We start from the raw sequence: 25,988 nt of genomic DNA, 5'->3' as shown, positions 1-25,988 counted from the left end.
CCACATGGGCTCCCCCTGCCCGCTGGAACCGGTGCTCGGAGATAGTTGGGACCCGGTCAGTGTCGGTGTTGGGGAGGAGGAGGATCACGGTGACAGGGGATCGCGGCGAACCCCCCGCCTTGTGCAACACATCTTCTGTTCTGCGGTAAAGATGGCGGCGTCAGAGGGGGCGCGCAGTGGCCGGACAACGGCAAGACGATTGTGAAAAGCGCCAGATTTGACCGAATCTCGCTCGTCGGTGACCGTTAATTTCCGCTCGGATACCATCTGGATCGCCGGGTTAGAGACAATCGCTGTCACACGCCGGGGTTGCGATTTTATTGTTAAAGGCAGGGTGGGTGGGTTTCACTGGTAGCTGCTAACGTTAGCTAACGGGCTAGCCAAACGAGCTAATACGGGCTAGTTAACGTTAGCTCGGTGAAGAAGAGCGGGGAGGGGATTTGGGAAGACTATTCGGGCCAGGCCGCTCCAGCTTGGGGGAATGTGAGCCAGAGGTGCGCAGGGGGGGTTTGCTCGCTTCGTCCCAAACGTCCTTACGCCAAACTACCGGAATGGGACAACAGGTAGGCCGCGTCGGTGATGGCACATCGACCGGACTCCAGCCACCACAGCCCCACGCGTCCCAACCACACCAAGGGAAGGGGAACCGGGGGAGCGGCGCCGGGAGGAGACCCCGAGAACCCGGCAGTAGCACCGGGACACCACCGGGCAGGACTGCTGCAGTCAACGTGCCCGATCCAGGGATCAATATATTCACGCAGCATTCAGGTAACGGGAGAAATACATTATTAACAAGGGTGTGGGTGACCATGAAGGAGCCCGGTTTTACTTTGATGTGTGTTTGCTGCTGATTAGCGGCTGCTAGCCGAGTGAATGCTAGTTTGACAACGACGCGTTAGCGGAAATAGCCATGCCAACGCCAACCAACATTAGGTTTCCATGTCTCATCCATTTTACTTTGTGCGTGTGTTAATTTGTCCATTGGCTGTGTGTGCAAACGGGAGGTACTTTATTCAGAAAATGATTAACTCACTTGCTCATATTTGACGTCAGTATATCAATATTATGGGGGGGATATGTATGCGCTGCATGTGACCTAAACATTTCAAAAGGAGAGACCATGTTTTTGGAGACGAGGAAGAGTCTTTTTGGGCTCTGCTTAAAAAGGTCACGGCTGTAGGTTAGATAGTTATGTTTTTTCCAGGGTTCGTTACTACTTGGTTTGGTAAACAGTGATTCTTGCCCCCGGAGGCTGAGTAGCAATTCCACTCCATTAAGTCACTATAGCAGCCACCACAGGCTCACATTACAATACCTAGTGGTTTTCACATGCTCACTTACATCCTCTGTCTGATCATTTCTACTGTTACAACGCACTGAGTCAGCCAGCTGACTGCACAGCTTGATCCAGTGGGAAATCTACGTGAATTATTTAAGTCAGCAGCTGTTATTATGTGATTACACTCGTGCAAACATCAAAGTTTAAAGCTACTCTTGTGTGATTATGATTTAATATCCTATAGTCTAGCCTCTCGCACGATCAGTGAATTCATTAGGTAACTTGTGTATTGCAGCAGTACTGTGGATTGTGGTGGTCTATGGGAAAAAAATGACGCAGACGAGACAGTGGTGGTGGCAGTCACCCCACCATCATCCATGTTCTTGCCTCAGAGCAATAGCCATGCATTGATAGTATTATCTGCACTGTGAGTCACCGAGATCTATGCGCAGATCTCCAGTATCTTGCCTCTTTGAGTGAAGGAGAAACAGCCCAGTGTTAACTCCTCCATGTCCTAATGGCCTGCCTCTTTCCTCCCAGCTATCTCCCCTTAGGCCGGGTCTCTCAGAGGCTGATCTGGGCTTATATGTGATGAAGTTGACAGGATGCCTACTAGGTGGCATTCATAATATCATCGTCATTATAATACAGTTTATTCATACAGGGCTGCCTTTTCTTAATAATTAAACTGATTGTACTCCCTGAGAGTAAACCTGGTGGTATGTTTGATGTACTTGCAGTTAGCTTTTGTCTTTCACTTGTCTCTGTCCTCCAGTGGACGGTCACTTCACATGTACTGCATAGATGTAAAACTTACTGGCATATCTTGCCTAGTTTCCGCTGATGTCCCAGACCCAGCTTCCTCACACCATTGCAGAGAGCAAGGACACGCGGAAGGTGCGAGCTTTTGAGAATGGAAAGCATTTTCAATTCCTGGCTGTCACATCTGAAAAGTAACCCTCCCCAGTTTGAAGTACATACACAGACAGACGGACCTACTAAGTGCAGCACCACTCGCTGTCGGCACCGTGCCGTTTTCTCCGATGTCGGGGCAGGAGTGGCCTTTTTATAGCAGCCAGGATGCAGTCACACAGCCACTCTGCAGAAAGACTTCTACTCTTCAAAGCACACAATAATAGAACAAAGACTCTTAAGGGAGGAAGCTTGGGACTGTGCACTCAGTCCTCCACTCACTATCAAAGTGCCTTTTTTTCTGGAAGTCTATTTATGTGATAATGATGCAGCATTATCTTACACGTCTTTGTGGGTGAAAATCTTTTTTTTTTTTTTGGAGGTTGTTTTGATTGTCAGGAAGTCATTGTTCATTTGCGTTGTTTTTTTATTTGTCAATCTGTTATTTTCCATAAACTACTTCATCTTTTAGTTAGTAAGATGTCAGTAAATCACAAATGTCCATAACAAATAAGCAAGCAGCTCCATGAATTTATAATCATGTAACCGTAGTTGTTTATGTGATGAATGACTAAATCAAATTAACCAATTTTCTGTCGTTTGATTAATCTGTTCAGCTATAGCCTTGACTGAGTTTATGAGATGGCTTGATTTGATTTCTGTCTATTTGGCAATAACATCATGTGACCAGGTCTTATACAGGAAGTTAAGATACAATTTATTTGTCCCATTCAGGGAAGTTGAAGTGTCACAGCAGAAAAAGGAAGTCCCAGAACAGATGATGCATTGTACAGTTTTGAGTCAATCTGTGGGATGAGGTGTTGCAGCTCTGATTTAATGTCTCTGTGTGTTTTTGTATCTATTAGTGATTGCGTTTTCAGAGGCAGTGTAATTCCAAAAAAATTTCTACTGAAAGCTAGCAGAGAACCACATTGTTGAAGTGGTTTTATTAATCCAGCTTCAGGGCTGCTTTATAACAGACCAGCATATTTCAGAGTCTAAATGATGCACTTTTGGGATGTAATTGAAAGGTGCCAGTCTGTCAGGAATGCGTGTTTGTCTGTTGAACTCATGCCTGTGTGTTGCTGCCTGACTTTCCAGGGAGTGTTGGTGGGTATCGTATGTGCACATGCTTCCACCAGAGTTTCTGTCAGTATACCTAAAACCACTGAGTCATTTTAGAGGGTGGGTTGGCAAACAAAGCGGCTTGAGGGCATTGGTGTAAACTGGCTTTTGATATGTTTGCCCCAGCGGCCTCTACTTCCCCTCTTCCTTTACGTCTCCTCCATAGAGGTGAGTTTTTCAATTTCTGTAGGTTGTTGTTTTGGGCTAGGTTTTTTTCTTTCTCCATTTAAAACAAGGCGAGTCAGCTCCTGCTCCCTTCTCTCAGGTGTGCAGCAGTTGTCCTCAGCTCATCACAAATTTAGCATCGCTGTCACTCAATAAGACCCCACCAGACAGACAGGCCAGCTGAGCTAAACAAGGACAGACAGGGTGCAAACCAGACCAGGCTGCTGATTCAAAAAGGAGCCATCCAGACAGCCACCTCTGTGCATATCAGTTGAAGTGCAGTATTGGTGAATCAGTGGCTGCAACATATTGACGGTTCCACCCCTTTAGCCCTGTCAGGAGTTCAGAGATTTCCATCTCCGCAGTGAGTTCATCTGATACAGACACTGCAGTGAGGAGAGTCCTTTGCTATTGAACTGACACAGAGGGGCGAATCTGCTGAGAAAATGGCCCCAGTAATGATATTTTTACTGCAAGGTTTACCAGTTTTTGCAGCTTATTTCTTTTCTAGACTTGTCACTTTAACGTCTTATATTTTGCCGTTCTTAAATGAAACCTATATTTTGCTTGTAAAAAATCCGGGTGGATTAGCCTGATTGGTGTATTGACAGTGTGAATATGCAGTAACGGTACTTCCTAAGGTTCTTTTTATAAAATCAACAAAGCAATAGGCTAATCTATTTTTACTCTAAACAGATAATAGAAATTGGGGCAGATGAGTGGATTCGGAAATTTTTTGGCAGCAGGACTGATAGTGAATGTAGAGCCAGCTGTACCTAAAGTGCGGCACTGTTAAAGCTGCCCAGAGGAGAAAAGAGATGCCTGGATCCAGGATCTAAGGACCTAAGCTGATTTGCATCACGGGTGAAATTAGATTAGAGACAAATCCACTTTTCTATGGACTCTATGTGCTAAAACCCCAACAACCAGGATAAGTCACACAGCAGCTACTGCAGTATCTGGGGAAAATCAAGTTTCAGATGCTTCAGTGGCCGTGGGTGAGATTTTAAAAGGCTTTAAAAGATAATATCCTGGAGAAATGATCTGTTGATTAAAAACTAGTTTGTCAGTACTAGTAACTGCCATTATCCACTAGGAGGAGCCATGGCCACACCTCCTCTGGGTAGAAGTGGCTAGAAATTAGGGCAAAACTGATGACTCTGACTGATTGTCTCAGAGGTGCCGATAAGGTTGGTTTGATGAATGTAGTTGTAAAAGCATAGAGTGTTTTAACACAATCACACATGGTCTTACCTCTGAAGACTGCATGTACCATTGTGGACTCTGTAATGGTTGTGTGTTTAATCATTTATGTCTCTCGGTGCCTTCATCCTCAACCTAAGACAGCCCTGTGCTACGACTGACTGCCAAGCCTCTCTATCCTTTAGCCTCTGCTATTAGTCCCTGTAGTTGACCAGCTTTGCCTGCCTCTACTGTGTTTAGCCATGGCTGATGTGATGAGCCTCAACCCTAAATCTATCTTAATAGATTTAGGATTGAGGCTGACATTTAGGATTGAGTTAATGACATTATAAATCTGTAAAATATCAATTTATTTCTAATGTTTCACAACCAAATGTGCCACAAACTGATGTTACAGCACACAAAACACAATTGAGAGATTTATATAATTTGTATGTAATTATATTTTAAGAAACTGAAGCAAAAATTTCTGGAGGTTTTCTGAAAGTTTGACATCGTTTTTCCTGAAGTTTTTGTGTTGGTGTGACTGTGTGTTCCCGTTCCCAAACGCTCAGATGCAGCCTTGAGCCTTTGCATCTGCTACCAGTCAACCTTGTGTAGTTCCCAAAACCACAGTCCTAGTTTTTGTTCCTTGGCCTCAACTCTTGTGCAGCTTATATCATTAAAGAGTGAGGATTAATCTGAACAGTGAGCGATTGGCTGTGCAGATGGTGAAACCATCCCTTGCATCTGTCGGCTTAAAAACACCAAATGTTTTCAACTTTTTGCGGAGAGGTCTAGCCAAATTGTTGTAGTGGCTCCTGGTTAAATCAGGAGTTTTCACTCTTAAGCTGTGATGGTGCGGTGGGGAAAAAAATTAGATATGGGGTAGGAAAGCGGGGCAGTCCCTGTGCCAAGCCTGCTAAGCATTGATTCGTTTCCAGGATCAGTCCTCTGTTGCTGGCATTATCACTGCTGCTTATCTTCTGGGTTGCAGGCTGGAGACTTGGCTGGAAATGTGCACGCGCACACACACACACACACACACACACACACACACACACACTCTTACTGTAAGCACTCACACATGCATACACACACATCCACGCACCCTCGCTCTCTTTCTTCCCGTCCTTGTCAGTGAAGTTGTAATGTATTGCGGCTCTTTCCGAGGATTATCCAGCACATTCTACTCCTTCAATCCAATCGCCCACCAGCTGACCGATCGGTCAAAAACCCTTAATCTGGGGGCGCCTCGTGGCACTACTCTCATCAAATATCCCATGTGATTTATGTGATTATTCTGAGAAGTGACAGAGGTTGTTTGATTTGTGACTTCTCGTGATTTGTTTGAATCAGGATTGCTGGTTACATTTCTGCCTCTATTTATTTGTTTCAAATAATTAATAGCTCCACCACCCTGCTGCTCTGCTGTCATGTTATTTACACATTGGGTAAATAATGCAGTTAATCCAGTTTGAATTTGAGAGCATGTGTGATAAATGAGTAGAGAAACCATATACTGTGAATATACTGAAAATTCTCCACTGGTATGGTTTTGCAGCCCACTGTGGCCCCAGCTATCTGACTAAGAGCACAGCAGAAGTAAAATCTTTCTTTCGGCTCCAGTCTGTTCTCTAAACTGAGTCACTGTAAAGCAGCTTAAACCTACACCCTAGCACAGCTTAACTACACCACATACAGATTAGCTGTTCAGACATCAATATAAGTGGGTTTGGTAAACCCTCATTGAGGGAAGAAAAAAAGAGAGAAGAAAAACGCGGAGGTGGTAACAAGGAGAGTGTCCTTTTTCAGGCTTTGGAAAGATTTGCTGTGGTGAACACTCCTCTTTACCTGTGGGGAGTTGGCCACATAAACACACACCTCAGCCAGACATTTTACATCATCCACATAGAGCACATTGCATGATGTATTTGACAAGAGCGGGCAGATCTGCAGTGAGGACAGTGTTCTGACATCTCCTGTTGTTATGTCAGCCTAATATTTCCATTCTGTGTACTTTTGTGTGAATTTATTGCTTCTACTGGAGAGAAAAACACACTTTCTGTTGGACTTGGGGATTGAGCAAGGCTGAAGTAGAAATACTTGTTAACAATCCAAAAGCATGTTTTTGCTTTTTTACATTACAAGAACTGAATGATATTTTTAAGCATGGACACGCTGTACTCTGCACCAAACAGGTCAGAGAGCCTGAATGGCTTCAGGGTTACTCTGTACTTTGTATGTATTCGAAGTTAATTAGTCTATTAAAATATATAACTGGTCTTGGCTTGCCAGGCCACATTTGCCCAGTGTGTGAAACACACAACTTCAGTGTGGACGAGGAATTAGTTTCAAGTCATCATTTGCCGCTAATCCTCTCTGCTGTCACATAAAGGAGCACTTAGCTTTTTTGCCAGCACACCTAGAGGGAAGCACTTAAAGGCCATTATTAACCCATAACAAGCCCTGAGAGGGGCAGGGCAGGGCAGGGTGAGCTGTGGGTTAGAGCTCCATTCTTCTCCATTTCATGATGATCCACTGGCTCTAAGGCCCAGACTGGTGTTTGTCCACTCCCTAATTGGCGTATTTCCATGTAGACAGCAGACATGATGGCTGTATGGACAGAGCTGAATAGAGAACATTCACTGGCGTTCCCCGCATTGGCCTACATGTGTGTGTGTAATTACTTACTCAGAAGGGTTTGCAACACCAGGATTTGTTAAAGGTGGGGGTCTGATTGAGGTAGACGTGAGAATCTGCCGGCGTGGACATGAGTGAACTGTGGGCCCAAGACAAGTGTATACATGTAGGTGGTTATTGAGTGTGTATATATATATATACAGAAATAAGGCTTCAGACTGATATCAGTAAGCAGGAGGGTTATGCTGTGTTTCACACAATAAATTTCCAGCCCTCAGAAACAAGAGAATATTTTCCCAAGCCAGTAGACACACACACACACACACACACACACACACACACAAACACACACACACACACTTGTGATGTGGCATTAATGAAGCTATTGTCCTTTGTCCAGTCCTCTTGAACAACAACTGACTCTCGTCTCTCCCCTACAGCTGAGGCTTCTCTATGGACTGTTTCTCAAACTGTAGATAGATTGCTTAGAAATTGAGTCAGTGACATGTTCGAATAAAAGCATGTAATTATACATACAATTAAATTAGTATTTTTTCCCACTGTTGATTCATTTTGATTGATAAATCCATTCATCCAACATATACAATATAAAAATCCCTCTCACAAATAAGGACAACAAAATGATCCTTCTGCTACCATGGATTAGTGGTAATTTTGAATATGTTTAGTATTCAGCTTTAAAAACTTTAGCAAAAGTATTGGTTGCATTTGCTTGACTGACAGCCTTGTGACAGTGCTCTTTAGTATATTATAGTTCTGCTTCAAGACACATTACCTTGCTGCTCTTCCTCTCCTGTCCCGTATCCTGCACTTAGTAGTGTTGCTGCTTTATTTTTCCTAGTTGTATACTATGTAAGGCTGCAACCAATAATTATTTTGATGTTTAATCTGTAGATTTGTTTTGCATTGTCTGTTTTACAAAAGATCCGAAACAATAGAAAATGTCCATCTCAGTAGCCTGGAACACCACTGGACATCTTCAAGTGTCTTTTGTTGTGTTGACCAGCAGTCCAGAACCCCAAAATATCCAGTTTTCCAAGATATAAAACAGAGAGATGTAGAACATCTGAGAACCTGTAACCATCATCCTGCTGATCATCTTTTGCTTATCCAAGAAGTTGATTAATTGTCTTTAACTGACTAATAAATTAATAGTTGTAGCTCAATTTCTGCACTAAAATTAATTGAAATTCCACCACTATCTTCTCTGTACATGTGTTTGTTGCTCTTCCTAAAACCTCTCTCCTGTTTTTTAAGGTCAAGATGTTATTTTTTTAGTGTTGAAATGTGTCTTATTCTGTAGAGATTTTAAAACCATCTGACATAGATTAACCTGGGGCTATTTTGATAAAACTGACTCGTCTTCAATCCTCACATTTCCCAAACTTTGAAATCTGCCTTACCTTTTTCTGTTTGAGTCGGCCACAGGATCTGATCTGGCCTGTCCTGTCGGCTTATGTAATGTCTTGTGTACGTGGGTCTCATCCGTGGCATTGTCTCAGGTTTTTGTTCGGGCTTCCTGCAGACAGCCAGCCGTCTATCTCCGCACCACCATCACCACCATGTGCTCTGTTATTTCTGGATGTCATGTTGCTATGTTTTGTTCTCCAGCAGCTAAAAATACGCCCTTACCTCGCTGGTCATGGGCTTCAGATACGAACTGTATTGTTTTTGATTAGGGGTGTGTTATTGTGTTGTTTTAATACTTTGGCACAAGGTGGCTTGTTAGTAAAGTGAAAGCTTTTTAGACACACAGAGACGCAAAAACAAGCAGCTGCAGGGGAAGCAGCGGGGGTCCCGGGGACAGCCAAGGCAATAGTGTACATGTGATGTAGTATATGTGTGTCTACATGTTATGTGTGCTCAGGGTCCAGGGTCACCTCTGTCCCAGCTGTCTTAGAGAGGGGGAGGGAGAGAGGGATGCAGGCTTGGCGTGCCCCCTCAGACTTGCAAATACCCTCTCAGCTCCACTAAACACAAAGCCGTAGTTTCTTCACAAGGCACATGTGTTACACTTGACAGCACCCGCATACTCTGAGGCACCGGGACGGGCACACGACATACCCCACACAGGGCAACTGCTCCCTCAATCAAATGTTTGAGTGCATGAGGTTTGAGCTTGGCCAAGCAGAACAGCATCTTGCTGCTGGTAGGATTTAAGAAAGATTTAAAAATGATTTAAGAAATATGATCAGCCTAATGAAACTGGCTCATGCTATGAAGACAATTTGATGTAATTAGGTTACTTGATTTGAGCCTTGGAGTACTCAACCAATCAGCAGTTGAGTTTCTTTTTGCGTCTTGCTGTTTGTCTGTGATGACTGGAATGGGATTACTCAAATGGAGACCTCTGACACATGTGTATAGCATAATATCACTATTTCATTAAAAACATTCCTGAGAAGACTGATGTGATATGTAGCTATGTAAGAGGAGCAGCACTGACAGTTGGCTCAGCCTGGCTGCGGCAGTTGCAGTCATGCACATTTACACACACATACACACAGAAGAAAAGTGGGGGTCAATAGGACCTCTCTTCCCCCCAGGGGAACAAGACCAGCCATCTGCTGTTGGCCACAACACTGGCCCAGGCCTCACACACTCCCACATCACACATACGTATGCGCACACACACACACACACATACACACACACACACACACACACACACACACACACGTCACATTCAGCTCAACTTTCCTCCATACCATATTCCCTGCCCCCACCTCCCCAACCTTTGTATATACATGTACCCCCGTTAACCACATGCCTACCTCACTCTATGTCTCTGCCATGTTCTGCCATCCCTTACAGTGCGTTCAACCACAGCGTACATCAGTCATGGATGTCTCTGTTCTCCAGATGGACCTTGGAAATCTTGACTCTCCTAGGCCACATCAAAGCTAGTCGGGAGTTCCCAGCAGGAGTCTGCTAGTCACTACTGTAACTTCAGAAGTTTAGGTGGTTTGATTCAAGGACGGCGTGGGTAAATACTTTGTCTGGGGGGTCTCCCTCTCTCTCTGATCGCCTCTCATTTGGCATTTGTACTCCACAGTGAAGGAGATGGATTTAGAGAACTAGCTTGTGCTTCTTAATCTTTGCCTGGAGAATGTACACTTGTGCTTTTCAGTCTCCATCGTCTGAATCTGAATAGACTCAGTTGAGCTTTAAAACGATTGCTTGGAGTCAGCGGACCGAGAAAACCACACTGTTTCTTTGGATACTGGGACTGGTAGCTGACCAGAGCCAGGGCTCAGCCGAAGATGTACTGGGAACTGTGGCTGAGCCAAGTCACGGCCAGTGCTGCGCTACAGTGCATGCTGGTCCAGAACAAAGGTGGGCAAGCCATTTGTGTAGATGTTGTGGACAGAATACATATTATAGAGCTACATCGTTTGTCAGATAAGAAGCTATTTAGTTCTATGTAATGCTGCTCCACTGTGAAGATCACACAGCTTGGAAACTCTCTGCTCTCATTTGTGTGTATGGCATGTGCCTGCCACATGGTGTGGACTAACAATGGAAAATGCTTAATTTCTTAATGAATTTCTGCCAACTTTGCAAGATTAGAGCAGTGGCACACTGCTTTCACTCAGTTCTTTGAATTTGCATGTTCCAGCCTGAAGTAGTCTAAGGAAAAATGAAGTGTTTAACATGGTTTAACCTGTATATTTTCTTACAGACTTCCTCATTATGACCTCATGATAAAAAGTCACCTGGCATTTAACATTTATCAAGTTTTTGTTCTCAATTCTCAAAATTAAATCCCAAATCTGAGAGTAATGTTAACCTCTGAGCTAATTTATGTTATGTTAAATTGCTCTTTGTTAGTTTGTTGGCTCTCCATTACTAGACGTGTATCTAAATTCTGACATGAGACTGAATAAATTGTTATATTGTCTTAAATTCTGTCTTTTTCTGTTGGTAAAGACTGCATTACTGCAATTGTGGCATGAAAAAAAATCTATCTATATATTTATATATTCTATCTGTATTACATTTAATTCAATTTAGCTTTTCCTTTAATTTTATCAATAGAATGCAATATATATTTACACCTCTGTTAAACATGCAAGTATTCTTAGCCACCTTTGCCAAAACCTGGCCATGTTGGCAGTAAATTTGTCTGGTTTGACAACAAAGAGAACTGCTACAGGGGGAACAAACAGTTATGAGTCAACTAGTTTCTTCTTGAAATATTTTCCTGAGTGTGTAGGTGGCAGCGTGTTGATGTTAAAAACTGAAAAACCTTTTGTTGTCCTCATCAGTACCTTATGTTGTCTTTTTCTGTTAAAATCTCAAGTCATACCCATGTGATGTTTTTGTTAATCTTAAACTTCACCACACACTATTTAGTAGCATTTTAACTAAAATAAAAATGAGAACACAGGATTGAAAACCACACCATAATACAGAAATAATAGTCTGTGCTAATGCCGTTCACTGCCAAGCCTCCTTTTATTCTGGGATGTACCCATACAAGTCATGCAATCACTTGTAAAAAATAATACATCCAGATCACCTCTGTTTTGTATGTATAGATTCCCCTGTGGTTTTTAATGCACTCACATGGACAAAATGTAAACACCACTCAGTATAATGCAATCCTATGCGATTATACCACAAACCTCAAAACAACCACAGAGTTAAATCAACACCTTTCTGACACAGTCTCAACAAAAACTAAATCCTTTTTAGATGTAGGATTTGTTGCGAGACTTGTTTTGGATTACAATGTTTATGTTTGAAGTTACTCTAGTTGTCTAAAATAAATCAAGGAAGGAAAACCATTCTGTATCACAGCTTTAAAATTGCTTGTTCTTCAGTACTTGTTCTCCATTCTCCGTCCCTCCATTTCACCTCCCTCCTCCTCCCACTCGCTCAGCAGCTGTCCAGACATGCAGTGACTTTGGCAGCAGCTGTTGAGTGTAGTACGTGTTGGCTACGCATGTTCTAGTTCATAATTGTGTGTCTGTGGGCGTGTGTTAGGTAGCTATGGCAATCGCTGCATCCTGTGTAGAGAGAGAATCTTTCCTATCCCAGTGGTGTTGTAGCCCCTCCCCTCTCACTCTCTGTATATACACACATTACAAAAACACTCCCACCTCAGATCTTACCTAGCTCAGGCTAGACACAGCAGGTTTGCGTGTGCAGTCAGTGATAACAGTGCTCTTCAGAGAGAGGACAGGGTAGAGTAATGCCTCTGAGGTGCCTGCAGGCAAGCAGCAGTTTTGAAGAAGAGTGGGCAGCTTTGAATGGCCATCATCGCCGCACTGGGTTCAAGCAAGGGACTAAGCGTGGACAGACAGGTAGACCACCTGCAAAATGGACTCTTAGGATTATGGAGAATTAAATCTGTACCATTTCTTTATAGAGTGCATCAGTCTTGACACCATGCTGCCCTGCAACTCAGGTAGTTCTTAATAGAACACCTTGCTGATATCAGTTTAGGGGGTTTTTAGTAGCTATGATTCTTTCACCCTTGACCTTGTGTGAACAGTGTTGCTTGTTTACAAGTCTCAAAGTTTATCTTCTCTCTCCCTGACCCTTGCCTCCTCCTCTCCCTCCAGAAGCTCTCCACCGGCCGTTCGGCCTGGATTCGGCAGCGCTGACAGAGGCCGTGCGCTGGAGCTCCAAGGAGAACCTACTGGGGGCAGCCGAGAGCGACCCTAACCTCTTCGTTGCACTTTATGACTTTGTCGCCAGCGGAGACAACACGCTCAGCATCACCAAAGGTAAACAGTGACATGGGACTGTGATTTTAAAAAAAGAGAGAGACAACAGTAGAATAATTGTATTGGCCACATATCTTCATTATTGATTATGTCATTTACCTATCAGCTGCCTCACTGCAACAAATTCTGATTTCACAAAAAAGATTTTGTTATGTCATGTGATGACACAAGACTTGAAAGACTTGTCTTAAAGTCCACTGTTTCCATGCACCATCCCTAAAGTTTGTTGCTTGGCAATGTGACGTAACCCCAGGAGAGATCTTTTCATGTCATTGATCTCAACCACGCCTTCTTAAGCAACACTGTTGACATCTGTAGCAACACAACGGACTGATTTCCTGATGAGTAGCAACAAGTCATTGGTAAATTCTTTGAGGCAAGGCCAGTGATTGGCAGGTCAGCAATTACTAGAAATATTTTTTTGATTGGTTAGGTGTAGTTATGCCATAGCTATGTTGTGAGTCAGTAGAGCTTACCTAATTGTAACTGTAACTTCACCTTTTTGTGACATCAGCAGGTATCAAGCCCCGAGCTATGACTTTCTTTGTCCTCCACCCACACACACACCACGTCCTGTTTCAAACTATAATTGAATTCTTTTACACCACCTGTGAGCCAAATGCCTCATTATCCACTAGTACAGAGGTTGGAGCTTGAAAAATTATATTAAACCTTGTAACAGGGGAATGTTATCTGAGACCTGTGCGGACAGTGTGACAAAAATGCCTATACTATGAAAAAATTGGTCACTATTTTCCTGATCTTTATTCCTCTTTCTGTCACACAAAATCCTCCTCTCTCACTAACTGGTCAACAAGCTCTCCCCTGAGTAATGAGCTTAAAATATCCTCATAATATTATCCAGAGACAGCCAGGCCTGTGTCCCCAACCGATCTAAAGCATTAAACGTGGCAGTGTGTGTTAATTATCCATCGTTTTAAGGCTTCCACGGCAGCTGCCTGGGATGGAAATGATGTTTAGACCCTGACTCATGGAGTGAATCTGAGATTCCTGCCCACATGCGAGCACATGTGCACTCCCAGGCTTCACTGCACTTTTCCTATCTGTTGCCGCTCTCTGCCGCGTCTCGTGGAAACACCCCAGCATGCCTCTAATGCTGCGTTTAATATGGAATTTGTTCAACTGTAATAATAACAGGTGGATGAGTGCAGCGGGCGGAGGCTGATCACAGAGAGGGGACTTAGTGGGCTCGCGTCTGGGGCTAATCATTGTCTCCTCTCAGTGCCAGGCCAAACCAGGCTAGGCCAGGCCAGACCAGGGCCCAGCTTCAGGCACACAGTGAGAGAGAGAGAGAGAGGGAGGCTGTCAGTGTTTCCACTCCCACAAAACTTAGAGACACAGAAGACAGACACAGAGGAGACTGGTGGATTGGTGGGCTGGCATGCGGATAACCATCTCTGTTTAATGTAGCTTTGTGGATTGCTGGCATGGCGTGTTTAGTTCTAAGAGCTCGACCTGCAGCTCTGGTCAGTGGTTACATGTTGGTGGGCCACGGTTCTCTTACTGACATGGACTTAGCTGTGTTCGTTAAATGTTTACTCTGCTGTATTGGACTGCTCAGTGTTAGCCTATTACACAACCCTTGTAGCTGCTATTTCTCACAGTTTAAAGTATTATACGACTGACTCATGATAGCCTAAGGCCTCATTCAGATCAACTATAGCCTTGTTGTGGAAAAACGCAGGCCACTCATTCATTTCAACAAGGCCAGTCTGGCATCGCAGTGGGGTTGCCAACGCCGGGGGCTAAATTAAGAGAATAAAATAAAATAAAAATTGCAGGGTGGTCTGGCAAAGAACTTGAACCAGGCTCAACTCTGTAGCAACACAGCATCATCTGGCATCACCCAGTCAAATACCTGTAAATACACTGACATTGGATTACTTTGTGCTGGGAATAGAATATTTCTGCTTTTTATTTCTACTTCCAGGAAGACGTAGACAGGAAGAGAAGGCAGTGTAAAAGATGTGTGTGATCTCTGCAGAGATCTCTCCACTGGCAAGCTGTACGTCTGCTCTCTGCCAAACCATTACTCCCAGCCCGCCACTTCTCTCTGTCCTTTCTTTCTCCCCCTTTTTCCCCGTGTCTAGTCCTCTGCCTGACTTGCAGGACTTATCACTCCTCTATTCAGTGTTGTTTGTTGTACTGATGGATCCCTCCCTCCTCCCGTCTCCAACACATCAGCCTCTCCGCTCCCTCATGTCTCCCTTGCTGACGTCAGAGACAGACAGATCAGACCAAGTCGCTACATGCCCGGTTTTGCCGAGCCTTCCATGACAGATATGCAGCTCACCCAACCCTATCATTGTTCCATAGCTTTTGATGTAGTTTCAGCGAGAGGCGGGTCGTATCCATGACTCCTCTTACTTCTATGAGACCTGATACTGAGGCGTTATGACCAGAATGGTAGCCTAATGAGGAAGTTTTGGTCTGTGTTGTGTCTCTTTAAGGGATTTGAAAAGAAATGGAATGAATTAAATCCTTTAATCAGAATCAGACATTTAATTTTCATGTTTTATTTTCTTATTCAACTTTGAGGCATTTATCTTTTGCCTTACAAATTATTCAAGTACAGATTAACTGTCTAGACTCTAGCTAAAAGCCACTTTGGCAGTAGGCAGACTGGGATCAAAGCTGTGAGCATATGACCAAGTCTTTGTAACCACCAGGCCATTCTGCCACCATTTGATCTAATCTCGCAATGCTTCCCCTCCTGTGTCCAGGTGAGAAGCTGCGCGTGCTGGGCTACAACCAGAATGGAGAGTGGAGTGAAGTGCGCTCCAAGAACGGCCAGGGCTGGGTGCCCTCCAACTACATCACACCCGTCAACAGCCTGGAGAAGCATAGCTGGTACCATGGGCCCGTGTCTCGCAGCGCCGCAGAGTACCTGCTCTCGTCCCTCATCAACGGGAGCTTTCTGGTCCGGGAAAGTGAGAGCAGCCCCGGACAGCTGTCCATATCTCTGCGTTATGAGGGGAGAGTCTACCACTACCGGATTAACACAGCCTCTGATGGAAAGGTAGGCACATGACCAGTTAAGGATTGCTTGGAGTTTAGCATAGCTGCACAGTTATGGCTAAATTGTTGCGTTATTCAGGACTTCACAAGAGTTCATCCTCTGTCTTTTCTTCTTCTGTCTTTGTCCGCATCACCCCCTCTCCCCCATCAGGTGTATGTGACGTCTGAGAGCCGTTTCGCCACCCTGGCCGAGCTGGTCCACCACCACTCCACTGTAGCCGACGGCCTGGTCACCACACTGCACTACCCAGCACCCAAATGCAACAAGCCCACAGTGTATGGCGTGTCACCCATCCATGACAAGTGGGAGATGGAGCGCACAGACATCACCATGAAGCACAAGCTCGGAGGAGGCCAGTATGGAGAGGTGTATGTGGGAGTGTGGAAGAAGTACAACCTCACAGTGGCTGTCAAAACGCTCAAGGTCTGTAGTCCCTTTTTTATATCATTGATTTCTCTGAACTTTAATGTAGGAAGATGAACTTTAAAAAATCCTGTTTTTGATGGAGCACCTTTGTAGCTTTAAATGAATAGGCATGGGCAAAACAGTGGTTATAGATCACCACCTGCAGGTGGACTTTGGTATTACATGTGATTATCTCTTAAGATGCTGTATGGTTTTTTGTATGTATGAATTTTTCCAGCTGTTACTAAATGTGTGTCTTTTTAAAATGCATCTTTCTTTTCTTCTTGTGTTTCTGTCCATTTCTACAACAACAGGAGGACACCATGGAAGTTGAAGAATTTCTTAAAGAGGCAGCCGTCATGAAGGAGGTTAAACACCCAAACCTCGTTCAGCTACTAGGTCAGTATTAATAGCACTGATTGTTTATTGTTTTTTATTTTTTCATTTTATGTACGAATTCTAATATTCTAATCTCATATTTCCACCAGTTTTTGTATCAAGACATTCTTGCCTATTGCTGGCTTTGGCAGATGCACTCACACAATCTTTCTTCTACATAGGTGTGTGTACATTGGAGCCTCCATTTTACATTGTAACTGAGTACATGCCACACGGCAACCTACTGGACTACTTGAGAGAGTGTGACAAAGAGGAGGTGAATGCTGTGGTGCTGCTCTATATGGCCACACAGATCTCTTCTGCCATGGAATACCTGGAAAAGAAAAACTTCATACACAGGTAAGGGGATAGTCTTAAGTATTTCAGTGTTTATATGCACACTTCTCCTTGCATTTGTCAACATGTGTGAAAGACTCTTCTCATTTTCTTTCTCTCTGTCTACCTCACCTCATCCCTCAGGGATCTCGCAGCGAGGAACTGCCTGGTCGGGGAGAATCACGTTGTGAAAGTCGCAGACTTTGGCTTGAGCAGGTTGATGACTGGCGACACCTACACTGCCCACGCTGGGGCCAAATTCCCCATTAAATGGACTGCACCTGAGAGCCTTGCATACAACACCTTCTCCATCAAGTCTGATGTCTGGGGTGAGCAATACCTGTTCAAACAGTCATACTAACTGTTTCCTCTTTTGTACCTCATTACCATTGTCCTAATGTGTGATCCTATGAAACTTTTTGCCTTACAGCGTTTGGGGTGCTGCTGTGGGAAATTGCCACATATGGCATGTCTCCATACCCTGGCATCGATCTGTCTCAGGTCTATGACCTCCTGGAGAAAGGCTACCGTATGGAACAGCCTGAGGGATGTCCGCCCAAAGTCTACGAACTCATGAGAGCATGTGAGTCGATGCCGTCTGGACTACTTTTTATTTATTTACCATGTGCTTGCACCGCACAATGAAGACATGAATAGAGGTTGACAGCTGGGTTTGTCCATTTATCTTTCTTACATTTCTGTCAGACCTTTATCATGTCACACTTCACTGCATCTCCTTTCATACTGACTGAAAGCTCATCATCCTGATTTCAGACAGCACAATATGTTGTGTATACTCTTATTTATTTCACAAGATCTGTGAAAGAACTGTTAAATTTCAAGTGGATTATTTTAAAACCCATTTTAAGTCATATGTAGTCATCAATTACAGCACTTCCTTGTAGTAATCTGCCCTTTTGTCATTCTACTAGGCTGGCAGTGGAGCCCATTAGACAGGCCTTCATTTGCAGAGATCCACCAAGCCTTCGAAACAATGTTCCATGACTCCAGCATCTCTGAAGGTAAAGTAGCATGTAGCTTATTCTCAGTTAACACTTATTTATTTTGGTGTATTTGTTAAGCAAATGTACAGCATGTACATTGTGTTGGATGTGGGTACTGGCTGCTTCTCAACCGAGTATTTTCTTCTTTGTACTTTACAGAGGTGGCAGAGGAGCTCTGTAAGACAGCCTCCTCAGGTCACTGTGGACCACTGCACTCTTTCAGTCATGACATGCCCCTGTTGCCTTCCAAATCCCGCACACTCCACAAGCACACAGAAAACAAGGAAAACATCGAGGGTGGACTGGATGGGCGCTCTGACCACAGCACGCACAGCCACTCAGGTACAGCCAGGCGTCCTTACCTTTCTACCAAGCAGTCGGTTGCACCCCATTATGATTCTGCAGGTACGCCGGAGGACGTCGAATCAGGGAGTTATCTGCAGCGCCGCCAAGCCTGCCGTCTGAAGAGAAGAGCAGTCATTTTCCTTAACTGACTGCCAGTCAGTTGACCAGTGCTGACTCAAAGCAGTTCTGCAAGCACAGTCTGAAAGAGTCCATATATGTTGGCCCAAAATCACAGCACCATTTCAGCACTTAAGAATTTAGGTGATTTCTTAGGTTCAAGGTTCTCATTATTCACCCATGAAACCGAAGTGCGTATGTCCATGTCATCAAACACCAATTAAAATATGTCAAAGATAAAAGTAACACAACTATGATAGAACCTTTAAATATAAATAATCACAAAATAAAGATTTCATAAAATCGAAAATAATCCTTCTGCAACAATTAAAAGATCTCAAAATACTGACTTTGCCAACATCATATAGTACTAAGAGATAATACCATAATAAATACTTTTTCCTCTTAGATATAATGCGAGACTACCACTGTGTTCAATTGCTTTTCCTCTATTATCCCTAAGGAACATGAGACAATTGATTCTTGTAGAGTCAACATCTGTCATTCTAGCCAACCTCTTGACTCTTCTAAACTTAATTTATCCTATTTTAGTCTTTACTGAGAGGCTACACTAGTTCAAAGTACTGCATGTAAAAAAACATTTTAGCATTAAGTTATTTCATCTTCCTCCAGCATTTTAAATGTGGTTTTAAATGCTGTTATGTTGATCCATGTGCCCGCTCCAAGTCAACCTCAGATACTTCCAAGTAATAATGAGTCATCTCCATGTTCAGCTGAACCATTGAAAAGTGTCTGCTGTCTGTGACGTGTGTTAACATAGGGAATCAAGACCTTGTATTAATATTTGCTAAATCTAATATTAAATTTACATTATATTGTCTGTTCTTTGTCTTGTCTTAAGTTATTTCCTATTTATTTGTTTAATGTTGTAAATAAAATTTTGTTCATTTGTGTGTTTTGAGGGCTCCCAGGATTTGTGTGTTTAGGTAAAGACGACAGTCTGTCCTTTGTCTTTGTCTTGATCTATTTTTTTGTCACTTTGACCATTCCGTTCATCTTGTATTTTTTTGTCCATAAACACAAGTATTCATCAATAAAGGGAACAATAGCTTTCATAAACTTATAAATCCAGTAAAAGTGATACATACAGAACATTTAACAAAAGCACAAAGCACAAGAGTTGTCACAAGACACGAAAAAACGGTCCTAAATTGTGCATAAAAATGCACTAAGTAGGGAGAGATCAAAACCACAGCCTATATTTTTTATTATATTTATGTGTAATGGGGCGGCTGTGGCTCAGGAGATAGAGCGGGTTGTGCCTTAATCACAGGGTTGGCCGTCCAGTCCCCAGCTCCTGCTTTCCACATGCCCAATGGTCAAACTAAGGCCCTTCACACCAGTGTGTATGAATGAGAAGCTCTTTGGATAAAAGTGCTATGTAAATGCAGCCATCACTACAATGCATTATAAATATTTCTTGTGTGTGTACATTTATCTTTAAATGCATGTTACTGATGAAGAGAGTGTAAGAGATGTTGGGAGTGTATTGGTTGCTACTGTATGTGCCTTTACTTTGTTAACCCCATTTCATTGTGTGGTTCACATTGTGAAATTTGTGCACCATTCTCTATTTGTTTAAAGGCTAGCAGGCTTGTAAAAATCTATTTTCCTGTGCAACAGCCTCCCTAGTATCAAGGGTTGGGCAGTTTCTGTTTGGCTGGTTTTATCATCAAGTCCCAGAGGTGTATTCATCATCCCATATTTTACAAGAGCAACTTGTAAATCATTGAATGAGTGTGTGCACGTGCGTGACTGGCATGGCCTCAAAACTTTCCATCCCCTTTCCTGAAATGCTTTTTCCTTACTTATGAGTCCCCAAGGAGGAAAGAACAGCTTTTAGAGAGAGAGGGAATAGTCCATCTTATTACAACAGTATGCAGCTGTTTGATCCAATGAGGGATGTAAATGTACAGGCAAGAGAACTAGAAGAATTCACAATAGTATCTGCCATTACCTGTTTTTTTTTTTCTTTTTTTGCGAGATATTAAGCAACCTTTGTACAAAGATGGATGTTTTTTCTGTTGACTTCAGCCCAGCTTTATTTTATTGTTTCAATCCATTCCTCTCTTCTCTTTTTAGGCTGGGCCTCTACTTTACTGGGAGGCGACGGCCGATCAGGCAGCTCCCCAGCTCTGCCCAGAAAACAGCAGCCACGAGATAAATCTCCCAGCAGCCTTTTAGAGGATGCACAGGATATGGGCACATTTACACGAGACCGCAAGACTGGCTTCTTTAGCTCCTTCATAAAGAAGAAATCATCCTCCTCTTCCTCATCCTCTCAGCTCCAACAGAACCTCCCAACGCCCCCCAAGAGGAGTAGTTCTTTCCGGGAGATGGAGACGCAGCCTCACAAGAAGTATGAACCCACTGCTGATTTCAGCGCTCCTCCTCCTTTGCCCCAGTCGGACAGTTTGGGGGGCTTCTCTGCTTCTCCCTCCCACTCCCACGGGGAACCCACCCAAGCCCAGTCACGCTGCTGTGGGGCTGCTTTCGGACAGAAACCCTCTGGCGGAGGCCTCGGTTCGCAGGTGACGAGCGGCAGCAGTTGGGGCAGTCTGGCTGGCTTTTTTACCCCTAGACTCATCAAAAAGACCCTGGGGCTGCGGACAGGAAAGACAAGCTCCTCAGAGGAGGGTGGAAGTATAGTTGGAGGGCCGAAACCCTTCCCTAGGTCAAATTCTACCTCCTCTATGTCAGCTGGGCTTCCAGACTTGGAGCGCATGGCTCTAACTTTACCCAGGAACCGCAGTGCTAAACCCCCTCTAGAGAGGACTGCCTCCACCACCTCCCAGCCAGAGAACGGGGCTGCACGGCCCTCAGAAACTCTGCTGAGGAGGATGGATGAGGGGACCGCACAGATCAGGGAAAGGCCCAAAGCCAAGCTACTACCCCGGGGCACTGCTGTAGGGGTGAGGGCGCCAGGGGTCGGGGGGGAGGTGGCGGGGGAATCGGACAGTCTCTCTCGGGTCAGGGAGGGCAGAGAGGAGGGTGGGGGCGGACTGGACAGGCAGCAGAGTTGGTCCTCTCCCTCTAAGACTTCTAGTTCAAGTGCTTCCTCAGTTGCAGCAGGTGCACCAACTCACAACCACAAAGTTCCAGTCCTGATCTCCCCCACACTGAAGCACAGCCCAGCTGACGTGCACCTAGTCGGGTTAGACTCTCAGGGGAACCGCTTCAAACTGCTGTCCGAGCACCAAGCAGACCGGGACAGGCCAAGACTTGTAAAACCCAAGTGCGCTCCTCCGCCGCCTCCCACTCTGCGCGGCCTGCAACACTCCTACAGCGGCGACGGAGAGGACCAGGTGGGAGGCGCGCCAGTGGAGGTTAACGGAGACACTTTAAAGGGTCACAGGTCAGGGCGATTGTCAGGAGGAGCGACGACGGGCAGACCGTCAGTGCCACCACCACAAGTGCCTCCTGCATCTTCCTCCTCCTCCTCCTTTAACTCTTCTTCCTCTGCCACCGCCAACACAACTCCCACCAAAATGGCCAACGGAGCCGCCACCACCACTGCCTCGTCCTCGCACACGGCGGCGTCTGCCGGATCCAAAGTGGCTCTGCGGCGAACCAGGCAGCAGGCGGAGAGGGTGCCCCTGGAGCGGGTGAGCCGCGAGGCCCTGCTGGAGTGCGCTGAGTGCCTGAGCAGTGCCCTCCACGCCAGTTCCGAAAGCCCGTCCAGCAGCCAGGTGCTGGACGCCGGCCACCAGCTGCTAGACTACTGCTCAGGTTACGTGGACTGCATCCCTCAGACGAGGAACAAATTTGCCTTCCGAGAGGCAGTGGGGAAGCTGGAGCTCAGCCTGCAGGAACTGAGGGCCTCGTCTTCAGGAGGAGGACTGAGCGGCGTGGGGCCCAACACTGTACTGGACAACCTGCACAGCTGTATTAAAGAGATTAGTGACGTAGTGCAGAGGTAGCCACTGTGTGACGACACCAAGCGTCACCCTTAACTACCCGACAGATCGCTTATATTCCCTTTTTTTTATGTTTCTGGTTCTATCGACAGCTTTTTGGGGACGAAATGAGATGAATCTCTAAAGTACCTCAGAGAAATCACTACAAAACGTTAATCTTTTTTATTGTTTACAATCAACTGTTTCATAAAATGCCAGTGTGGATACTAACTTTGCTCTGACCTGTACATATTGAGAAATGTTTATACCAAACTAAATGTGGTTCAAGTCGCACCATGAAACGTTTTTTTCACCACAACTCTCCACCTGGGCCGTGATGACAACGGCCTCTTTGTCAAATGAATGTCGAGCGTATCAGCTGTGTGTAGCCAGCCCCAGAGAGTAGGTAATGCTCACTCTGCTTATCTGTCAAGTCTGTCACATTACTGAGCGAGAATGATGGTGTCTGTGCCCGGCCTTACTGAGAATACTAGACAACTGTTTTCCCTGACTGAAGCTCTAGCAATGTTTCACAGATATGTGAAGCGTGAGGTTTTGTGCTCAATGTCTGGGAAATCTAGTGACCATAAGCCATTTTTTAAAGCCATTTGGGGTCTCAATTTCACACTTTTATTTTGTGTGCAGATGTTTTTTTTTTTTATTATTATTTTGTTTTTATTTCATAGGTTGCAACTGACAGTCAGTATTTTTCAGTAGTTGGACAATTGTGAAAGAAGAATAACTTTACCCAAAACTGCTTTTTTTGGTATTTGATTAGAGTGTTGTTTTTTTTTTTGTTTTTTTTTTAGAATAATCAGCTATTTTGTCAGTGACATTCCCACAAGGTGAGACCATTGAAAGTTATTGAAGGGATCACTTTCAGCATTGAAACTTGTGTTCATTTGACAAGCGTGTAAATAAGCTCAATGAAACGTTAAGTTCACGTTTCACTAATACCAAATACAGGCTTATCAAATCCAAAAAAAAAACAAAACAAAACAAAAAAAAATGCAAGAAAAGGTTTATATTGATCTATTTTGTTTATTCCCCACAATACTGAACCATAAATGAATGAATGTGGGGCATCTTTATCATATGCACAGCATTTGTCTTCGCTTCAGTGACGTGACTGATGTTCACACTTTAACACAGTGCCACAGAAATGGGGAAAATCTCCCCAGTCTATCCCCTAAAGCATTTCAATATTTATGTCCAGTTATCCTTGCACACTACATTTTTCTTCCTCGTGTGATGGAGTGTTAAGAGAGTGGAGCGGGGAGAGGGGAGAGCACAGGGTAGCACATGAGCAGGTGAACTGGGACAGTGTTTCTATAAGTGTCCTTCCGAGTATGGACAGTGCTGGATTCCCTGTAGCCTTGTCCGTGGCCTCAGTGCCTCAAATTCTTCAAATGTATGAACACTACGAAAATGCAGAGACCTACTTTAACACTAATCGTCACACAGTACTGATCTCTCAGCAAACAAACTGCAGTATGTCTTCAGCACATGAGCGATTTGTACATTGTATTTGGTTCAAAGAAAAATGCTTTTTAGAATGTCTATGTATGAACTTGAATTTTAAATTATTCTCTTTTTTTTATTAAAAGCACAGACCTATTTTGAGAAAAGAGTAATGTAAATATTTGATTTATTTCATATCCAGGAAACAAAAGATGTATGTATGGTCACAGCATAAAGAGCAATGTTTTTGACTGTAGAGATGTATTGCAAGACTGAGGCCCATCCACCCAGATCTGAATATCTGCTTTATGAATGTATTATTCTTCAGTTCTGAACCCTGTCGAATGTTCATCTGCATGACTCTTTAATCTCTTAAGGTGCCATTTCTTTATATTTATTTTAATCCAATTTATTGGCCCATAGTTCTAATTTTGATCACACTAAATAATTAAGTCCAGAAACAACTGCTCTGTTTTTTTGAGCACAAACAAAACTGTGTACAGCGCACACGCAGCTCACAGATATTTTTATTTTCTTTGTTTGCTTTGGCTCGCATCTTAACTTACACTGGATAAGGCCTGGATAAGACATATTGGTTCATTGCCACATTGCATCTGAATATTACAAAATCTCACCTGTAAACACTGCAGGTCCATAACACTTTCAACACGTCCCTTAACTACACTCGATGGATTTGCCAAGTAAAACTTCTTGTCAACGTGTTTTGTAGTGCATTTCATATCATCATTTCATGTTTTGTTTTCATTTGTTGATTTTTTTTTTCTTGATTCTTGGTGCCTTTTTGTGAACAAATAAATTCTGTACAGTCACACTACAGTATCACTGAAAGAAATCACAGTACAGAGTTGTTTAAGTCCATCATTAAAACATTCATGTGTTATCATATCTGTGCCATGAGATCGTGGTAGGTTATCACTACATTATGGATTTCTGTCATTTGGAGAGTCAGGCGCTAACTTGAAACCGAACGGTGCACTTTGTCTGTTTAGATTTTGTATTTAGATACTCAGCTACATAGGTCATATATTAGTGGCCATTAACACTGTTAGTGCAGCCACACCTGTTTAGGTTTCCTCTTGAACAAATGACACATGAGCCTGCGAGGTTGTCTCATAATATGAACACACAAGCTTTGTTTGAAACATTTTTTTAAAAACATATTTGCCAAGCACTAGTTTGGCCTGTTTGCCTGTTAACTTTCTATTGATTTTTAGTCAGAGCATCTCTGTGGAACAGGTTTCCCAAAAAAAGCCTTATCAAACAGTGAACGAAAAAAATGTGACCTTCCAGAATCAGACACGTTTCCAGCCTGGATGTTTTTTTTGTTTTTTTTGTTTTGTTTTGTTTTTAAAGAAATAAACTTAAAGATTCAATTATTACAGTGTCAATGAATTAATTACCAGTGTCCCCCCCCCCCAAAATCTGATATCTGAACAAATGCAGTTTCATATTTGAACTGATCACATTTCTACGCATTCTCATTATCAGTCTTCTGCATTGTCTTTATTTATGTTGCCTGCATTTATTCTGTATGTTGCCCCCCATCTCCCTGTTTTGGAGAGCAGCTCTGGAGAACGTGTGGACACATCATTATACCAAAGGCCACTTCTTCAGTTGTATGAGTGCAATGTAAACCAACACACACACACACATATACACACACAGACACACCATAATGGAATATGTGAATCTAAACAGGGATGAAAAATGGCAGAGATGTTAACATTAACTTTTTTATTGTACAAAATATATATTTTGTGTTTTGTTTTTTTTTTTATTTAAAGCTCACGTTATATTACTGTGAAGTTCTGCTTATCAGTGTTAAGCCTATTGTAAATAATAAAGATATTGATGAATACTGTTTCGATGTTGGTTGTTGAGCTGCCTTAAACAGTTTTGTTA

The 25,988-nt window shown here is 43.6% G+C and overlaps 1 protein-coding gene across 5 annotated transcripts; it reads left to right on the top strand.

The window, feature by feature from the left end:
* Positions 1 to 60: 60 nt before the first annotated feature.
* On the top strand, positions 61 to 25,947 carry abl2 (c-abl oncogene 2, non-receptor tyrosine kinase). Of its 5 annotated transcripts, XM_051076959.1 has the most exons (12): positions 11,489 to 12,636; positions 12,702 to 12,740; positions 12,898 to 13,062; positions 15,807 to 16,102; positions 16,253 to 16,525; positions 16,822 to 16,906; positions 17,068 to 17,245; positions 17,366 to 17,550; positions 17,652 to 17,804; positions 18,154 to 18,243; positions 18,385 to 18,567; positions 20,791 to 25,947. In XM_051076959.1, exons 1-12 carry the CDS (start codon positions 12,525 to 12,527, stop codon positions 22,626 to 22,628), a joined length of 3,597 nt encoding a protein of 1,198 aa, XP_050932916.1. In that variant the 5' UTR covers positions 11,489 to 12,524; the 3' UTR covers positions 22,629 to 25,947. The 5 variants fall into 5 exon arrangements, with proteins under 5 accessions (XP_018528839.1, XP_018528838.1, XP_050932916.1 ...); XM_018673323.2 differs by lacking the exons at positions 11,489 to 12,636; positions 12,702 to 12,740 and adding an exon at positions 61 to 768 and having other exon boundaries at positions 12,901 to 13,062; XM_018673322.2 differs by lacking the exons at positions 11,489 to 12,636; positions 12,702 to 12,740 and adding an exon at positions 61 to 768.
* The last annotated feature ends 41 nt before the right edge of the window (positions 25,948 to 25,988 follow it).

Source organism: Lates calcarifer, linkage group LG17, assembly GCF_001640805.2.
Source record: "Lates calcarifer isolate ASB-BC8 linkage group LG17, TLL_Latcal_v3, whole genome shotgun sequence".
Classification (NCBI taxonomy): Eukaryota; Metazoa; Chordata; class Actinopteri; family Centropomidae; genus Lates; species Lates calcarifer.
This window is presented reverse-complemented; position numbering and strand designations above follow the sequence as displayed.